Source organism: Bos taurus, chromosome 27, assembly GCF_002263795.3.
Source record: "Bos taurus isolate L1 Dominette 01449 registration number 42190680 breed Hereford chromosome 27, ARS-UCD2.0, whole genome shotgun sequence".
In the NCBI taxonomy this organism is placed as follows: domain Eukaryota; kingdom Metazoa; phylum Chordata; class Mammalia; order Artiodactyla; family Bovidae; genus Bos; species Bos taurus.
The window spans coordinates 34,264,697-34,283,603 of record NC_037354.1 but is presented as its reverse complement, the minus strand read 5'-3'; the positions used below and the strand labels follow the sequence as shown (position 1 = coordinate 34,283,603).

Sequence of the window (18,907 nt, the reverse complement as noted above, 5' to 3'; positions counted from 1 at the left end):
TGCCTCTTGAGAAACCAATATGCAGGTCAGGAAGCAACAGTTAGTACCGGCCATGGAACAACAGACTGGTTCCAAATAGGAAAAGGAGTATGTCAAGGCTGTGTATATTGTCACCCTGCTTATTTAATTTATATGTAGAGTATATCATCAGAAACGCTGGGCTGGAAGAAGCACAAGCTGGAATCAGGATTGCCAGGAGAAATATCAATAACCTCGGATATGCAGATGACACCACCCTTACTTATAGCAGAAAGTGAAGAGGAACTAAAAAGCCTCTTGATGAAATTGAAAGAGCAGAGTGAAAAAGTTGGCTTAAAGCTCAACATTCAGAAAATGAACATCATGGCATCTGGTCCCATCACTTCGTGGGAAATAGATGGGGAAACAGTGGAAACAGTGTCAGACTTTATTTTGGGGGGCACCAAAATCACTGCAGATGGTGACTGCAGCCATAAAATTAAAATACACTCACTCCTTAGAAGGAAAGTTATGACCAACCTAGATAGCATATTCAAAAGCAGAGACATTACATTGCCAACAAAGGTCCATCTAGTCAAGGCTATGGTTTTTCCTGTGGTCATGTATGGATGTGAGAGTTGGACTGTGAAGAAAGCTGAGCTCTGAAGAATTGATGCTTTTGAACTGTGGTGCTGGAAAAGACTCTTGAGAGTCCCTTGGACTGCAAGGAGATCCAACCAGTCCATTCTGAAGGACATCAGTCCTGGGTGTTCTTTGGAAGGACTGATGCTGAAGCTGAAACTCCAGTATTTTGGCCACCTTATGCGAAGAGTTGACTCATTGGAAAAGACCCTGATCCTGGGAGGGATTGGGGGCAGGAGGAGAAGGGGATGACAGAGGATGAGATGGCTGGATGGCATCACTGACTTGATGGACATGAGTTTGAGTCAACTCCAGGAGTTGGTGATGGACAGGGAGGCCTGGCGTGCTACAATTCATGGGGCTGCAAAGAGTCGGACACAACTGAGCATCTGAACTGAACTGAACTGATAGTAGATTAAATGATACAGAGGAATTGATCAGTGAGCTGGAAGAGAGTAGAGGAACTCACTGGTGATGACCAGAAAGAAAAAGAGAATGAAAAGAAATGAAGACAGTTTAAAAGATCTCTGGGGCAATACCAAGAACACTAATATTCACATTATAGGGGTCCCAGAAGATCCCAGAGAGAAAAAGCCTGACAAATATTTGAAAAAATAATAGTTGAAAACTTCTGAAAGCTGAAGAGAAGTGAAGCACAGAGACTATCATACAGGATTAACCCAAAAAGGAACAAACCAAGACATATTATAATCAAAATGGAAAAAAATGAACATAAAGAGAAAACAGTAAAAGCAGCAAGAGGAAAAGAAAATCAACTAATATAAGAGCACTCCCTTAAGGCTATTAGCTGATTTTTCTGCAGAAACTCTCCAGGCCACGAAAAAATTGGCACCATATATTTAATGTGATAAAAAGGAAAAAGCTAAAACTAAGAGTATGCTACCAAGCAAGACTTTCATTCAGATTTGATGGTGAAATCAAAGGGTTTACAGACAAGTAAAAACGAAAAGAAATCAGCACAATCAAACCAGTTTTACAACAAATGGTAAAGGAACTTCTCTAGAGAAAAAAAATAAATAAATAAAAGGCTACAACTAGAAATAAGAAAATTTCAAAATAACTTTATCGGCAAAGGCAAACATACAGCAAAGGTAGGAACTCATACATACACAGAGTAACTGGGAAGGTTAGAAGACAAAAGTAAAATCATCTGCATCAACAAAGAGCAGTTAAGAGATACACAAAACATTCAAATGTAAAAATGTGATGTTGAAAACAGTAATTGTGAGAAGAGAGTACAAATGCAAGTTTATTTAAATGCATTTAAAATTAAGGTATCAGCAACATGAAATAATCACATATATACACAGACCTCATGTTACCTCCAACACTTTGGCCACCTGATGCAAAGAACTGACTCATTAGAGAAGACCCTGATGCTGGGAAAGATTGAAGGCAAGCGGAGAAGGGGACAACAGAGGATGAGATGCTTGGATGGCATCACCAATACGATGGACATGAGTTTGAGCAAGCTCTGGGAGTTGGTGATGGACAGGGAAGCCTGGCATGCTGCAGCCCATGGGGTCGCAAAGAGTCAGACACAACTGAGGAACTGAACTAACTGACCCACAGACAAAAATCCATAATAGATATACATACAAAAAAGAAAACAAATTCTAAACATACAACTAAAAATACTCAACAGTCATCAAAAACAAGAGGAGAGTACAAAAGAGGAAAAAGGAAAAAAAGATTTACAAAACAAATCCAAAAACAATTAACAAAACGGCAACAGGAACATTAATATTGATAATTATCTTAAATGCAAAGAAATTAAGTGTTCTAACCAAAGCATACAGCAATTGAATAGATACAAACACAAGACCTATATAAGTGCTGTTTACAAGAGTCTTGCTTCAGATCTAGAGAGACACACAAACTGAAAGTGAGGGGATTGAAAAATGTATTCCACAAATGGAAATCAAAAGAAAGCTTAAATAGCAATAATTATATCAGATGAAATAGACCTATTTAGAAACAAACTTAGAATAAAAATTGTTACAGGAAACCAAAAAAGGACACTACATAATAATCAAGGGATCAATACAGTATGAAGATATAAAATTATAAATATATATGTGCCTAACTTATATGCAGAGTACATCATGAGAAACGCTGGGCTGGAAGAAGCACAAGCTGGAATCAAGATTGCCGGGAGAAATATCAATAACCTCAGATATGCAGATGACACCACCCTTACTTATGGCAGAAAGTGAAGAGGAACTAAAAAGCCTCTTGATGAAGGTGAAAGACGAGAGTGAAAAAGTTGGCTTAAAACTCAACATTCAGAAAACGAAGATCATGGCATCTGGTCCCATCACTTCATGGGAAATAGATGGGGAAACAGTGGAAACAGTGTCAGACTTTATTTTGGGGGGCTCCAAGATCACTGCAGATAGTGACTGCAGCCATGAAATTAAAAGATGCTTACTCCTTAGAAGGAAAGTTATGACCAACCTAGAAAGCATATTGAAAAGCAAAGACATTACTTTGCCAACAAAGGTCCGTCTAGTCAAGGCCATGGTTCTCTTCCTGTGGTCATGTATGGATGTGAGAGTTGGACTGTGAAGAAAGCTGAGCACCTAATAATTGATGCTTTTGAACTGTTGTGTTGGAGAAGACTCTTGAGAGTCCCTTGGACTGCAAGGAGATCGAACCGGTCCATTCTAAAGGAGATCAGCCCTGGGATTTCTTTGGAAGGAATGATTCTAAAGATGAAACTCCAGTACTTTGGCCACCTCATGCGAAGACTTGACTCATTGGAAAAGACCCTGATGCTGGGAGGGATTGGGGGCAGGAGGAGAAGGGGACGACGGAGGATGAGATGGCTGGATGGCATCACTGACTCGATGGACATGAGTCTGAGTGAACTGCCGGGAGTTGGTGATGGACAGGGAGGCCTGGCGTGCTGCGATTCATGGGGTCGCAAAGAGTCGGACACGACTGAGCCACTGAACTGAACTGAACATAGGAGCACCTGAATACATGACAAATATTAACAGATATAAAAGGAGAAATCAACTGTAATACAAGTGTAGTAGGGAATTTCAACACCCCACTTATACCAATAGACAGATCATCCAGACAGAAAATCAATAAGGAAAACATAAGCCTTAAATAACACAACAGACCAAATGAACCTAATTGACATAGAGAGAGCATTCCATCTGAAAGAACAGAATACATGTTCTTTTCAAGTGCATATGGAACACTCTACAGGATAGATCACATGGTATGCCACAAAACAAGCCTTAGTAAATCAAAGTAACAGGCATCTTTTCTGACCACAATTCAATGAGACTAGAAATCAACTACAAGAAAAACACTACAAAAACAAAAACACATAGAAGGTAAACAGTATGCTACTAAACAACCAATGGATCACTGAAGAGATCAAAGAGAAAATCAAAATGTATGTAGAAACAAATGAAAACACAAGGATACAAAAAGAGAAATGAAAATGAAAACATAAGGATCCAAAACCTGTAAATGCAGCAAAAGTAGTTCTAAGAAGCCAGTTTATAGCAATGCAAGTTTACCTCAGGAAACAAGAGAAATCTCAAATAAACAACAGAATATTACACCTAAAGCAATTAGAGAAAGGCCACCATATAAAATCCAAAGTTAGTGTAAGGGAAGAATTCATAAAGATCAGAGCAAAATAAATGAAATAGAAAGTGAAACTAAAAGCTGACTCTTTGAAAAGATAAACAAAATTGATAAACCTTTAGCCAAACTCATCAAGAAAAAAGGGAGAGTGTCCAAACGAATAAAATCAGAAATTAAAAAAGAGAAGTTACAATTGACACCAGAGAAATACAAAGGATCATAAGAGACTACTAAGAGCAATTAAACATCAATAAAATAGAAAGCCTAAAAAAAATAGATAAATTATTAGAAAGGCACAATCTTTCAAGACTAAACCAGGAAGAAACAGAAAATATAAACCAAACAACCATAAGTATTAAAGTTAAATCAAAAAAATAAATAAATAATAAAGTTAAATCAGCAATTTTAAAACTCCAAACAAAAGCATCAATGTTCATCAGCAATATTGGCCTGTAAATTTCTTTTACTGTATCTCTGCTTGGTTTTAGTATCAGGGTGATCGTGGCCTCATAGAATGAATTTGGAAGTGTTCTTTCCTTTGCAATTTTTTGGAATAGTTTCAGAAGGATACATATTAACTCTTCACTAAATGTTTGGTAGCATTGTCCTGTGAAGTCAGCTGATCCTAGACTTATGTTTTGGCCACACAGTGCAGCATATGGTATCTTAGTTCCCTGACCAGGGGTTGAACCTGCACCACCTGCACAGAAAGCAAGGAGTCTTAATCACTAGACCACCACGGAACACTGATGCAAAAATCCTCAACAGAACACCAGCAAACCAAATCCAGTGACATATTAAAGGAATCATACATCACGATCAAATGAGATTTACTGCAGGGAGACTGACGAGTTTTCAATATTTGCAAATCAAGCAGTGTGATATACGACATTAACAAACTGAAGATAAAAACTTATGATCATCTCAATAGATGTAGAAAAGGGTTTTGATAAAATTCAACAATGATTTATGATTTAAAGCAAACTCTCCAGAAATTGAGCATAGAGAATCTTTTCTACCTCAACATAATAAAGACCATATATGACAAATTTGGCTCAGACAGTAAAGCATCTGCCTACAGTGTGGGAGACCTGGGTTCAATCCCTGAGTCGGGAATATCTCCTGGAGAAGGAAATGGCAACGCACTCCAGTATTCTTTCCTGAAAAAGCCCATGGACGGAGGAGCCTGGTAGGCTACAGCCCATGGGGTCGCAAAGAGTTGGACACAACTGAGCAATTTCACTATGACAAATCCACAGCTAACATATATTCAGTGGTGAAAAGCTGGACACACTCCCTGTAGGATCAGGAACAAGAGAAAGATGTCCACTCATACCACTTATATTCAACATGATTTTGGAAGTCTTGATCACAGCAATCAGAGAATAAAAAGAAATAAAAGTAACCTAACTTTGAAGAGAAGAAGTAAAACTGTCACTGTCTCCAGATGACATGTTACTATTCATAGAAAATCTTAAAGACACTACCAGAAAACTATTTGAGCTCATGAACGAATTTTGTAAAATTATAAGATACAAAATTAATACACAGAAATCTGTTACATTTTATATACTAACAACAAAAGATTAGGAAAGAAATTAAAGCAACAGTCCTATTTACCACCACATGAAAAAGAATAAAATACCTAAGAAGAAACCTACCTGAGAAGTCAAAAGACCTGCATTCCAAAATCTTTAAGATGCTAATGAAAGAACTTGCAGACAGAACAAACAGATGGAAAGATATACCATGGTCTTACATTGGGAGAATCAATACTGTCAAAATGAACATATTGCCTGAGGCAATTCAGTGTAATCCCTATGAAATCACCAAGAATTTTATACAGAATTACAACAAAAAATTTTTAATTCATATGGAAATACTAAAGACCCTGAGTAGACAAAACAATCTTGAGAAAGAAAAAAGGAGCTGGAGGAAATCACAGTCTGTCCTCAGATTATACTACAAAGTTACATAATCAAAACTGTATGATACTGGCACAAAAATAGACATATAGATTAATGGAACGGAATAGAAAACCCAGAAATAAACCCATGCACTTATGGTCAATTAATCTAGGACAATGGAAGCAAGAATATAAGACAGAGAAAAGACAGTCTCTTCAATAAGCGGTGCCAGGAAAACTGGACAGCTGCATGTAAAACAATGAAATTAGAACATTCTCTAACAACACACACAAAAATAAATTTACAGCAGATTAAAGACCTAAATGTAAGACTGGGTACTGTAACACTTCTAGAGGGTGGGAAGATTTGGGAGAATGGCAATGAAACATGTAAAATATCATGTAGGAAACGAGTTGCCAGTCCAGGTTCGATGCACGATGCTGGATGCTTGGGGCTGGTGCACTGGGACGGCCCAGAGGGATGGTATGGGGAGGGAGGAGGGAGGAGGGTTCGGGATGGGGAACACATGTATACCTGTGGTGGATTCATTTTGATATTTGGCAAAACTAATACAATTATGTAAAGTTTAAAAATAAAATAAAATTGGAAGAATTAAAAAAAAAAAAAAGAAAGAAAAAAAAAAGAAAAACACAGGCATGACACTTTTGGACACAAATCAAAGCAGTATCTTTTTGGAGCCATTTATTAGAGTAATGGAAATAAAAACAAAAATAAACAATTGGGACCTAATCAAACTTCTAAGTTTATAAACTTTTGCACAGCAAAGGAAACAATAAACAAAACAAAAAGACAACCTATGAAATGGGAAAAATATTTGTAAACAATGAAACCAACAAGGGATTAATCTCTAAAATGTACAAATAGCTCATAGAGAGCAATATTAACAAAAACAACTCAATCAAAAAAATGGGAAGAAGACCTAAATAAACCTTTCTCCAAAGAAGACATAAAGATCACCAATAGGCACATGAAAAGATGATCAACATCCTAATTGACATGCAAATCAAAACTGAAAAGGGATACTACCTCACACTGGTCAGAATGGCCATCATTAAAAAGTCTACAAATAAATTCTGGAGAGGGTATGGAGAAAAAAGAACCCTCTTACACTGTTGCTGGGAATATAAACTGATACAGCCGCTATGGAGAATAAACAGTATGGAGATTCCTTTAAAAAGTAAAAACAGAGTTACCATATGATCCAGCAAATTCCACTCCTCAGCATATATCCACAAAAGATAAAAACTCTAATTCAAAAAGATACATGCACCCCAGTGTTCACAGCAGCACTACTTACAACAGCCAAGACATGGAAGCAACCTAAATATCCATAAACAGATGAATGGATAAAGAAGATGTGTTATATGTATATAAAGGAATATTAGTGAGCCAAAAAAAAAGAATGAAATAATGTCATCTGCAACAACATGGATGGATGTAGGGATTATCACGTTAAGTGAAGTAAGTCAGAGAAAGACAAATATAACATGATATCATTTATATGTGGATCTAAAAAAGTGATATAAATGAACAGGGAAGTATATTCAATTCTTCTAATAACTTATAATGGAAAAGAATCTGAAAAAGAATATATGCATACATATGTATAACTGAATCACTTTGTTGTACCCTTGAATCTATTTCAACATTGTAAACGAACTATACTCCAATAAAAATTTTAAAAATTGAAAAAACTACCATTATCCAGCAATTCCACTTCTGGGTCTTTATCCCAAGGAAACAAAAACCACCATCTTGAAGAGATTATCTGCACCCCCATGTTCAATGCAATATTATTTAGAACAGTTAATACATGAAAATAACCTAAATGTCCATCAATTGATGAATGGATAAAGAAACTTGGTGCATGCATACACACACACACACACACACACACACACACACATACACAAAGGAATGTTACTGGCCATTAAAACGAAGGAAAGCTTGCCCTTGCATCAACATGATTGAACCTTGAGAGCATTTTGCTAAAGGAAATGTCAGACAAAGCAAGACAAATACCATATGATCTCACTTATATGTGGAATCTTAGGGAAGAAAACAAATACAAAATACCAGACTCATAGGTACAGAAAAAAGGTTGGTGGTTGCCAGAGGTATGTACTGTGAAGTGGGATAAATGGGTGAAGGTGATCAAAAAGTACAAATTTCCATTATAAGATAAATAAGTTCTGGAAATAGAATACACATCATGGTGATTATAATTAACAATACTTCAATGTATATTTGAAAGTTTCTAAGAGAATTAATCTTAAAAGTTCTCAGCACAAAAAAAGAAAATTGTACACTATATGTTGTGATAGATGTTAACTACTTATTGCAGTGATCATTTCACAATATATTTATCAAATTATTATGCTGTATACCTTATACCAACACACTGCCAATTATATCTCAATAAAACTGGAAGAAAACTTTTAAGTAAAAATAGCTTTTAAAATATAGTAACATATTCTAGATATTTAAAAAGCACAACCAAAGACAAAATGTCCCACTATACAAAAATACAGTAAAATAGGATCTGACAGAATTTGGCCAGAACACCAACAATGTCCACCATACTGATTAATCTAAGCCATTATAGATTACTCTCCTAAATTCTTAGAATGAAAATAAAATTGCTCATATTTAGTAAATAAAATTTCATTTTAAAATATATATGTGTTTGTGTGATAGCATTGAGTACTTTGGCACTCCATGTACATTTCATTGTACATTTCAGACCTGTATTATTTTGGATATAGGATTAGAAGCTGTAACAGAGACACAAGAATAATGGATTAAACAAGTTGGAGTTTATTTCTCTCTTATATTAAAAGACTGAAGAGGCATGGTGATTTAGTCTTATAAATTCCTCAGGAGCAAGGTTCATTCTACCTTACTGCTCCACTACGTAGAGTATCATTGCCATCATTGTGGACTAGGATGTACCAATATGTTCACACTGCAGCCAGCAGGAAAGGGCAAAAGACAAGAGGATAAGCTTTCTTCCTTTAGAACTCTATCTAGATGTGACATGTTACATCTGTCACATGTCAGTATCTATAACTTTGTCACAAAATTCTACCTAGGTGCAAGAGAGGTTGAGAAATGTCTTAATTTTTACATGTCTGGCTAAATTCTGATGAGTTTGGTCTATTTTTTAAAAATCTGACAGAAGCCAAGTAGAACATATATTGTGAACACTTCCATATACTTCTTATATAAACTATGCATATTAATGCCACTTTTACTTGGCAAAAATATTTTCTCTTTCATAACTACTTTTGTGAGGACCAAAACATGCAGTTATACAGGTGAACAATTTACATTGGCCATACATGGCAATTCAACTTATGACATTTTAATTATATCTATAATTTAATTAATGCTGATTTCTTGGTTATAAATGCAGATTTCATAAATATTTGATTAATCGATAATTTCCAGGAATATAGAGATAAAAGCAGGAAGTGAGTTTTTAACATTTATATTGAATATGCACTAATATGCACAGTTAATAAAAAGTAAATGATTGTTGCAAAGAGAAAAAGGTAACGTATGGTTCAAAGGAAGTTGTTAAGGCTAAGAAAAAGTGAGAATGTTAAAGAAAAGTAGCTACAGCTATCTAACGGGTTAATAAATTTCCTTTAAAAATAAATAGAAACAAAAAAAAATAAATAAATAGAAACAATAACTGCCTTGAAAGAGTAATAAAACATGCACAACTCACTTTTTCACTTATAAAAATGTTATAGTCCATTGGGTTTTGTTCTGTGTCTTCTTTATTTTCAGTAAGAACTGTAAATTCATTCTTTCCATTCCCTAGTTTGTAAAGAAGATGCTGAAATTCAAATGCAGATTCCAGAGGCTCAATTCCATACGAAACATTTTCAAACTGCAATATTCCTCTGTAAAATTAAGGACAAAATTTTACTGATTTTCATTCTATTTTATAATTCTAACTAATTCTATAATTAATTCTATATTATAAAACTCTGACAGAATTCCAAAAAGAGGATGAGGAGGAGGAAGGAAAGAGGGGAAGGAGAAGAAAGAAAAGATACAGAATGTTTTTGGGCTCTGTATTTTGTCCCACAGTCTTTGTATTTTGTAGATGACTCTGAACAGACCAAAAATAAAAATTTTCCCAATTCCAAAAACTATCTATCTAATTTTCTTTATAGTTATAAACACAGCTGAAATTATCAGTTGCTTAGGTATGCAGCAGTACTGTGTATACAGCATTACATGATCAAGTCATTCCCCTGTCCTCCAAGTCAGTGATTTAATGAAAGCAACAGCATATAGAAATCTGTAAAAATTTTGATCTGTTTTGCACTATAATGCTTACATTGCTTGTATAACAAAAGGATACATAATGAGCAATTTTATCCATAAAAATAAAATTTAGCAGTAATTATAAGGCATTTATGAATTTTATGTACATAATCTGAATAAGAAATTTAAAGTAATATAAACAACTTTTATAAGTATTCTTCCTTGAATATAGGTAACAGTTCTAGCGACTATTCTCTAAAAACCAAATTTTAGAATTCCATGTAAAAAGCACCAAGTAAAATTCGTTTGTGAAAACAAGGATCCTATACTACAAAAATGAAGATGAAGAATGTCCTGACAGAATGGAAAGCCCTCCAAGCACAAAGGAGGAAACTTTACAATTCTTAGAGAGTTTAAGACAGTGATATTACTAGAAAAAATGAGTAAGTACTATAATAATTATTATTTGTTTATACAAAAGTGCTTCCTCTCTCTGCAGATGATTTCCCGCGTGAAAGGGCATGCTTCGTTTATGCATTTTTATATCTCCAGACACTAGTCTAGTAACTGGTACAAAAATATTCGCTGAAAAAAAAGCTACCCAGAACTTAGCTCTTCCAATTTGTTGTAGTCAAACATGTTCATCTGTCATTTCCACAATAAAGAATAAAAGCAAGGACACCAGGAAATCTAAACTTTCAAGGAAGTTGTGACAAGTCTCTGGTCTGTCTGGGAATTGAGGAGAAATAAGAGAAGAAACATATTCAGAGGAATATATCATTCAGTGGTATGATGGGAATATCCACATGGGAATATTCTCCACATGGAAATCCTCCACCAGCTCCACACTTGGAATAAACTAACCAGTTCACTGCAGCCAAATATCACAACTATGGTGTTTGCATATCAAGGACGAAATATACATAACCTCAGTCCAGAGCACGTGCTAAGTGTGACAAAAGAATTCGGATATCCTTCAATATATCCTTGGTAGTAGCATTGACCCTAGAAGGGAGAAAGTAAAGTAGTTACCTAGGAGTTGACAAAACTTTCTAATGACTTCTTAACTTTTTATACTTAGAACTTTCTGAATACTTTTCATAGGCTCTATACTGTTTATCGGAGAAGGCAATGGCACCCCACTCCAGTACTTTGCCTGGAAAATCCCATGGATGGAGGAGCCTGGTAGGTTGCAGTCCATGGGGTCTCTAAGAGTCGGACACGACTGAGCGACTTCACTTTCACTTTTCACTTTCATGCATTAGAGAAGGAAATGGCAACCCTCTCCAGTATTCTTGTCTGGAGAATCCCAGGGACAGGAGCCTGGTGGCTGCCGTCTGTGGGGTCACACAGAGTCGGACACGACTGAAGTGACTTAGCAGTAGCAGTATACTGTTTATATCATTGTGAATAAAAAGACATTCAGAGAAAAACATCTCCCCAGGTTTGCCACTTTCACTATATTAATGCCACTTTTCAGTTCAATGCTTGGTGTATTAATTTACACCGTTTCCAAAGTTTTATATCATATTTTAGGTAAAATTATTTTCCAAAATAGAAATTTAGGTCATTAATTAAAAGACAAAGATTGTGACTCTGGATATTCTTTAAATTCTGATAGTCTGCTAAAATGAGATGTCTAAAATTTAAGGTCACAAAAAAAAATTGAAGATCTAGAAAAAGATATACCACACCAACACAAACCAAAAGGATAACTCTGAAGCAATACTAATATTGGAAATGTAGACTTTAAGGCAAAAAGCATTACTAGAGATAAAGAGGGACGTTTCTTAATGATAAGAGTTTCAATTCACCAGGAAGATATAAATATTCCAAATTTGCATTCACTTAATAACATAGCTTCAAAATATAAAAAGTCAAAAATGAAATAATAATAAAAATAAATGCATAATCATACTAAAGATTTTTAAGCAGACATTTCTGTCAGTAACAGGTAAGTCTAGCATTCAGAATCTATAGAGGACTTGAATAGAATGTTAACCTCATAGAGATAGAATACTACACTTTAACTATATGAAATACACTTTTCTTGCACAGAGTTCTTTTTAACTACTTTTTACTGAAGCGTGTAGTTAATTTACAATGTAGTAGTAGCTTCAGGTTCTTGCCTGGAGAATCCCAGGGACGGGGGAGCCTCGTGGGCTGCCATCTATGGGGTCGCACAGAGTCAGACATGACTGAAGCAACTTAGCAGCAGCAGCAGCAGCTTCAGGTGTACAATAAAGTGATTCAGTTATACATACATACATATAAATGTACTCTTTTTCAGATCCTTTTCCATTACAAGTTATTACAAGACATTGAATATACTGTGCTATACAGTAGATCCTTGTCATTTATCTATTTTATAAATAATCACATGTATATATCAATCCCTAAGTCCTAATTTATCTCTCCCTCCATCATCCTTTCTGATAATCACAAGTTATATTTTCTATGTCTGTGAGTCTATTTCCATTTTGTAAATAATTCCACTTACATCATTTTTTAGATTTCACATATAAGTAATATCACATGATATTTGCCTTTCTCCATCTTTTTTCACTTAACATATAAATCCCCAGGTCCATCTTTGTTGCTACAAATGGCATTACATCATTCTTTTTTATGGCTGAGTAACATTACACTTTCTTTTTAAAGAACACAGAACATTTACAAAAATGAAACCATATTTTGAGCCATGAAACACAACAATAAACTTTAAAGGACTGAAATCACACCAAATCAGTCTCTGACCACAGTGCAATTAACATGGAGACATAGCAAACATCATTACAAACAAAAAAGGAAGATTATATAATTTCTACAATCTCATGGTGCTATATATTTTGGTATAAATCAATGTAATTTTTCTTATTAATGCACTCTTCTATGTTAGAAGTAAGGGGAGCAAGAAGGAGCAAGAAAAGGAAATTAATGGTCCTTTCCAATTAGAAGTAAAGTAATATATATCAATAATATTCAACAAATTTTTATCATATGCTATGTGATAGGCATTTTTCTAGGCACTAGGGAGGCATCATTGAATAAAACAAACCAAAAGCTCTGGTCAAATGAAGATTATATTGCACTGAGGGAACAATAAATAAAGTATATGATACATCATATATTGATAACCACTATGGAGAAAAACAAAACAGGAGAGGTAAAAGAGTACAAAGATTAAGAGTGCAATTTAAAATAGGGATTGGACTCCCCTGGTGGTCCAACAGTAAAGAAATCTGCCTGCCAATGCAGGGCATACAGGTTTGATCCCTGGTCTACATGATTCCAGCAAGATTCCACATGCTGCAGGGCAGCTAGGTCCATATACCACAACTACTGAAGCACCTGCACCCTGGAGCCCAAGCTCAGCAACAAGAAAAACCACAATGAGAAGCCTACCCACTGTGACTGGAGAGCAGCCCCCGCCAGCTGCGACTGGAGAAAGCTCGCTTGCAGCAATGAAGACCCACCATGGCTAAAAGTATAAGATTAAAAAAAAAAAATTTTTTTTAATTTGAAATCTGGACTACTCAAGGACTAATTGGATGGTTTTGAGCAAAGAACTGAAGAAAATGAGAGAGAAAAACATTGTATCTTGGGAAAGAGCAAACATCTGTATGAGAGGAAATAGAGAAAAGTTCTTGAAAGGAGAACATGTCTGGTATGTTTAAAGAATAGCAAGGAAGCCAATGTGACTTGAACAGAATTACCAATGTAAAGAGTAACAGGAAATGAGGTCACAGAGGTAAAGAGGATCAGACTGTGTAAAGCCTGCAGGATACTAAAATGATTTTCACCATTTCACCCTATTTAAAGGTTTTTATTTATTTTTATTTTTGGCTGTGCTGGGTCTTTGATGCTGCATGTGGGCTTTCTCTTATTGGTTTTCACTTTGTGAACAATAACTCATCCCATGAAGGCTTCTGAGTAGAGAAGCAACAAGATCTGACCAGGTTGGTTTTTTGTTTTTTTGGTTTTTTGGTTTTTTGTTTTTTTTGTTTTTTTGGGTTTTTTTGATCTGACCAGCTTCCCTGGTGGCTCAGAGGTTAAAGCGTCTGCCTCCAATGTGGGAGACCCAGGTTTGATCCCTGGGTCAGGAAGATCCCCTGCAGAAGGAAATGGCAACCCACTCCAGTATTCTTGCCTGGAGAATCCTGTGGACGGAGGAGCCTGGTAGGCTACAGTCCATGGGGTCACAAAGAGTCAGACACGACTGAGCGACTTCACTCACTCACTCACTCACTCAGGTTTTATTAATAGGATTCACCTGGTTGTCACGTTGAGACCTGACCCAGGGAATGAGCAAAGTGTGGAAGCAGGGAGATTATTCAGGAAGTTTTCACAATAACCCAAACTAGATGATCTTTACTTGAAAAACAGTGGTATCAGCAGACAGAGAGAAAGGAAGAAGGTAGGTTCTAAGTACATAATTTGAAAAGTAGAATCAATAGGATTCATTGATGGATGCTGCTACTGCTAAGTCACATCAGTCGTGTCCGACTCTGTGCGACCCCACAGATGGCAGCCCACTAGGCTCCTCTGTCCCTGGGATTCTCCAGGCAAGAACACTGGAGTGGGATGTCATTTCCTTCTCCAATACATGAAAGTGAAAAGTGAAAGTGAAGTCTCTCAGTAATATCTGACTCTCAGCAACCCCATGGACTGCAGCCTACCAGGCTCCTCCGTCCATGGGATTTCCCAGGCAAGAGTACTGGAGTGGGGTGCCATTGCCTTCTCCAATGGGGGTAAAACAAAAGAAAAGATTTCGGTCTATGATTTTGGGTTCAATAATATTTGTGCTTGTTTTACTATTATTTAATTTCTATTCATTTATTCAACAAAATATAAACAAATTAAATTGTGCTGCAGAGTAGAATATACTAAGTCAGTCTCAGTTCAGTTCAGTTACTCAGTCGTGTCCAACTCTTCATGACCCCATGAATCGCAGCACGCCAGGCCTCCCTGTCCATCACCAACTCCCTGAGTTCACTCAGACTCACATCCATCGAGTCAGTAATGCCATCCAACCATCTCATCCTCTGTCGTCCCCTTCTCCTCCTGCCCCCAATCCCTCCAAGCATCAGTCTTTTCCAATGAGTCAACTCTTCACATCAGGTGGCCAAAGTACTGGAGTTTCATCTTTAGCATCATTCCCTCCAAAGAAATCCCAGGGCTGATCTCCTTCAGAATGGACTGGTTGGATCTCCTTGCAGTCCAAGGGACTCTCAAGAGTCTTCTCCAACACCAAAGTTCAAAAGCATCAATTCTTCAGCGCTCAGCCTTCTTCACAGTCCAACTCTCACATCCATACATGACCACAGGAAAAACCATAGCCTTGACTAGATGGACCTTTGTTGGCAAAGTAATGTCTCTGCTTTTGAATATGCTATCTAGGCTGGTCATACTTCCTTCCAAGGAGTAAGCATCTTTTAATTTCATGGCTGCAGTCACCATCTACAGTGATTTTGGAGCCCCAAAAAATAAAGTCACCCACTGTTTCCACTGTTTCCCCATCTATTTCCCACGAAGTGATGGGACCAGATGCCATGATCTTCGTTTTCTGAATGTTGAGTTTTAAGCCAACTTTTTCACTCTCGTCTTTCACCTTCATCAAGAGGCTTTTTAGTTCCTCTTCACTTTCTGCCATAAGGGTGGTGTCATCTGCATATCTGAGGTTATTGATCTTTCTCCCTGCAATCTTGATTCCAGCTTGTGTTTCTTCCAGTCCAGCGTTTCTCATGATGTACTCTGCATAAAAGTTAAATAAGCAGGGTGACAATATACAACCTTGATGTACTCCTTTTCCTATTTGGAACCAGTCTGTTGTTCCATGTCCAGTTCTAACTGTTGCTTCCTGACCTGCATACAGGTTTCTCAAGAGGCAGGTCAGGTGGTCTGGTATTCCCATCTCTTTCAGAATTTTCCACAGTTTATTGTGATCCACGGCATAGTCAATAAAGCAGAAATACATGTTTTAATGGAACTCTCTTGCTTTTTCGATGATCCAGTGGATGTTGGCAATTTTGTCTCTGGTTCCTCTGTCTTTTCTAAAACCAGCTTGAACATCAGGAAGTTCACGGTTCACATATTGCTGAAGCCTGGCTTGGAGAATTTTAAGCATTACTTTACTAGCATGTGAGATGAGTGCAATTGTGCAGTAGTTTGAGCATTGCCTTTCTTTGGGATTGGAATGAAAACTGACCTTTTCCAGTCCTGTGGCCACTGCTGAGTTTTCCAAATTTGCTGGCCTATTGAGTGCAGCACTTTCACAGCATCTTTCAGGATTTGAAATAGCTCAACTGGAATTCCATCACCTCCACTAGCTTTGTTCATAGTGATGCTTTCTAAGGCCCACTTGACATCACATTCCAGGATGTCTGGCTCTAGATGAGTGATCACACCATCGTGATTATCTAAGTCAGTCTAGTTCGTCTTTAATTTATCAAGACTTCAAGAAACCCTAACAATGGGTGAAATGAGGCATACATAGGTCACTTTACATATATCCTCTGTGAATAAGGTCTTCTATATTAGCAAAGTATCCAGTATAAAAAAGGTTTTTAAAAATCTTTAAAACATAAAATTTAAATCTTACCTGAATATTTGAAGATTGAGAATTCACAGATCCTTGATTATACATATAAACCATGAAATTATTTGCTAAAAAAAATCTGTATATAAAAAAGAGTGAGAGAATTTTAAGTTATTCTTTTTGAAAAAATATAAAGCAGCAGTCAGCAAACTTAGCACCCTCAAAGCCAAATCTGACCTATCTCTGTGTTTGTAAATAAAATTTATTTGCATATAGCTATACTCGTTCACTTACATACGGTTCATGGCAGCTTTCATGATACAACAGCAAAGATGAGTCATTTTGACAGAGCTATTATGCTCTTCAAACCCTAAAATATTTACTATCTGGGTCTTTAGAGAAAAAGACTGCCAATCCCTGACAAAGATAGTATTTTCTTTTGACCTGTGTGTAATTTTTGTTTAAAGTAATATGCATTTACTCAAAATAATATTTCCCATCTTATTATACTCCTTTAAAAAATAAGGAAAACAAACTATAAAACAAAAGAAAAGCATTTTAAATTTTACAAAGATATGAAACGGGTGTAGGATTATAAGAGTTTTTTATTCTTTCATTCTTTCTCAATTTTACTATCATGAATATATCTTACTATAATGAAGTAGAAGAGCATTCTGTAACAGTCATAGTTCAGCCTTCTCTGGTATCATTCCTTGTCCCCATCATGCTATTTTACTTATGCTTCCTCACCTGGCACTCACTTCTCAATCCAATGTAATGTAACTAGACCACCCAGAATAGCTTCTGCTGAGAATCTGCCATTAAAACTTATGCCATATAATGACCCCCTCATTGTCAAATCCAAAAAGAAAAAGCAGTTTGAGTCAAATAAAACTATCTGATGCACCTCACACACTGACCATACTCCCCTTCTTTAAACCATCTGCTCTTCAACTTCAGTCATACCATTTACCCCTGATTTTTCCCTCATATCACCTTGTCTCCTTGTGTAAATCCCTTCATCTGGATCCTTCTTCACTTAAATGTTTCCCTGGCATTCATTTTCTGGTTGTTTTTCCCTTTCATTAATATTTACTCCCACCTCTTCATCTTGTTCATTTCTGGTGCCTCATTTATACTTAATATATATTTTAAAAAAGATGGCTCCCATTACCTAAAATAAATATAACTGGCTATTCAAGATCTTCTGTATTTCATACAAATTTTAGGATTATCTATTCTACTTCCTGAAAAATGCATGAGTATTTTGATAGAATTGGACTGAAGCAGTAGACTGCCTTGGTTAGTACAATAGACTTTTATCAATATTAAGTCTTCCGATGTGTAAGCATGGTATACATTTCCATTTACTTGCATTCTCTTATATTTCTTTATCAATGTCTTAGAGTTTTCAGAGTACAGGTCTTTCACCTCCCTTCCTTAAATTTATTCCCAGGTATTTTTTTCTTTCTGATGCAATTGTACCTGGGATTTTTTTAATTTATTTTTCTGATATTTCATTATTAGTGCATCAGTTCAGTTCAGTTCAGTCGCTCAGTCATGTCCGACTCTTTCTGACTCCGTGAATTGTAGCACGCCAGGCCTCCCTGTCCATCACCAACTCCTGGAGTTCACTCAAAGTCATGTCCATCGAGTAAGTGATGCCATCCAGCCATCTCATCCTCTGTCGTCCCCTTCTCCTCCTGCCCCCAATCCCTCCCAGCATCTGAGTCTTTTCCAATGAGTCAACTCTTCACATCAGGTGGCCAAAGTACTGGAGTTTCAGCTTCAGCATCAGTCCTCCCAGTGAACACCCAGGACTGATCTCCTTTAGAATGGACTGGTTGGATCTCCTTGAGTCCAAGGGACTCTCAAGAGTCTTCTCCAACACCAAAGTTCAAAAGCATCAATTCTTTGGCGCTCAGCTTTC

General features: G+C 36.5%; 1 protein-coding gene across 6 annotated transcripts in view; it reads right to left on the bottom strand.

The window, feature by feature from the left end:
- ADAM32 (ADAM metallopeptidase domain 32) overlaps positions 1-18,907 on the bottom strand; it is a 174,065-nt gene that overhangs the window by 136,588 nt on the left and 18,570 nt on the right. For all 6 annotated transcript variants that reach the window (XR_003032923.2, XM_059882235.1, XM_059882234.1 and 3 more), the window contains 3 exon segments: positions 17,041-17,116; positions 11,368-11,444; positions 9,892-10,069 (listed from right to left, as the gene is read on the bottom strand). Coding sequence is in view for 5 of the 6 variants with exons in the window: in XM_059882235.1 (XP_059738218.1) it covers positions 9,892-10,069; positions 11,368-11,444; positions 17,041-17,116 (331 nt within the window). In the remaining variant the exon portion in view is untranslated.